The 994-nt window shown below is 36.6% G+C and overlaps 1 protein-coding gene across 1 annotated transcript; it reads left to right on the forward strand.

Annotated features, from left to right (window-relative positions):
* Positions 1-326: 326 nt before the first annotated feature.
* On the forward strand, positions 327-669 carry LOC102811121 (protein SDA1 homolog). The gene has a single exon (XM_006864000.1). The coding sequence runs from the start codon at positions 328-330 to the stop codon at positions 667-669; it is 342 nt and encodes a 113-aa protein (XP_006864062.1). The 5' UTR covers position 327.
* The last annotated feature ends 325 nt before the right edge of the window (positions 670-994 follow it).

The raw sequence follows: 994 nt of genomic DNA on the forward strand, positions 1-994 counted from the left end.
AATAAAAACATTTAATTAAAAAAAAAAAAAAAAAAGTTAAATGAACCTCAAGAAAGATAGACACCAAAAGAAAATCACCAAGACATATCATAATCAAGCTCTCCGAAATGAAAGACAAGGAGATAATCTGGAAATCAGCTAGGGAAAAGAAGTGTTACTTACGAAGGCAAGCAAATCAGATTAAGTTCTGGTCTCTCAGCAGAAACCATGCAGGCAAGAAGGCAATGGGGAGACATATATAAAATTCAAAAAGATAAAAACTGCCAACCAAGCCCAGTTCTAAACCGCAATCGCAATGAGTTGGCTCTGTGAGTTTTCAGAACCAACATGTCTAGCAGAAACAATAATAAGCTGCCCATCAACCTCCCGCAGTTACAGAATCTGATCAAGCGGGACCCACCGGCCTACATCAAAGAGTTTCTGCAGCAGTATAATCACTACAAATCCAACGTGGAGATTTTCAAATTACAACCAAATAAGCCCAGCAAAGAACTGGCAGAGCTGGTGATGTTCATGGCACAGATTGGTCACTGCTACCCAGAACATCTCAGTAACTTTCCTCAGGAACTAAAAGATCTGCTTTCCTACAATCATACCGTCTTGGATCCTGATCTTCGAATGACATTTTGCAAAGCTTTGATCTTGCTGAGAAAAAATAATATAGATTAGAGCAGATATAAACAAGATAGAAAACAGAAAAACTACAGAAAGAATCAATAGGACAAGAAGCTGGTTGAAAGATTAATAACATTGACAAACCATTGGCAAACCTAACAAAAGAGGGAAAAAGACACAAATGATACACATAAGAAACCACCTGGATGATGTCACAACAGAACCAATGGAAATAAAAAGGATAATAACAGAATACTATGAAGAGTTGTACTCCAACAAATTTGAAAACTTAGAAAGAGATGAACACTTTTTTTTAAGAAAAACACAACCTACCTAAACTTACATGGAGTGAAGTAGAAAGCTTGAATAGACCCATAAC

This window comes from Chrysochloris asiatica, unplaced genomic scaffold (assembly GCF_000296735.1).
Source record: "Chrysochloris asiatica unplaced genomic scaffold, ChrAsi1.0 scaffold00058, whole genome shotgun sequence".
NCBI lineage: Eukaryota > Metazoa > Chordata > Mammalia > Afrosoricida > Chrysochloridae > Chrysochloris > Chrysochloris asiatica.

Bases quoted from the DNA above. Each gene is read 5' to 3' on its own strand.
- LOC102811121 (XM_006864000.1), top strand. From the start codon at position 328: ATGTCTAGCAGAAACAATAATAAGCTGCCCATCAACCTCCCGCAGTTA.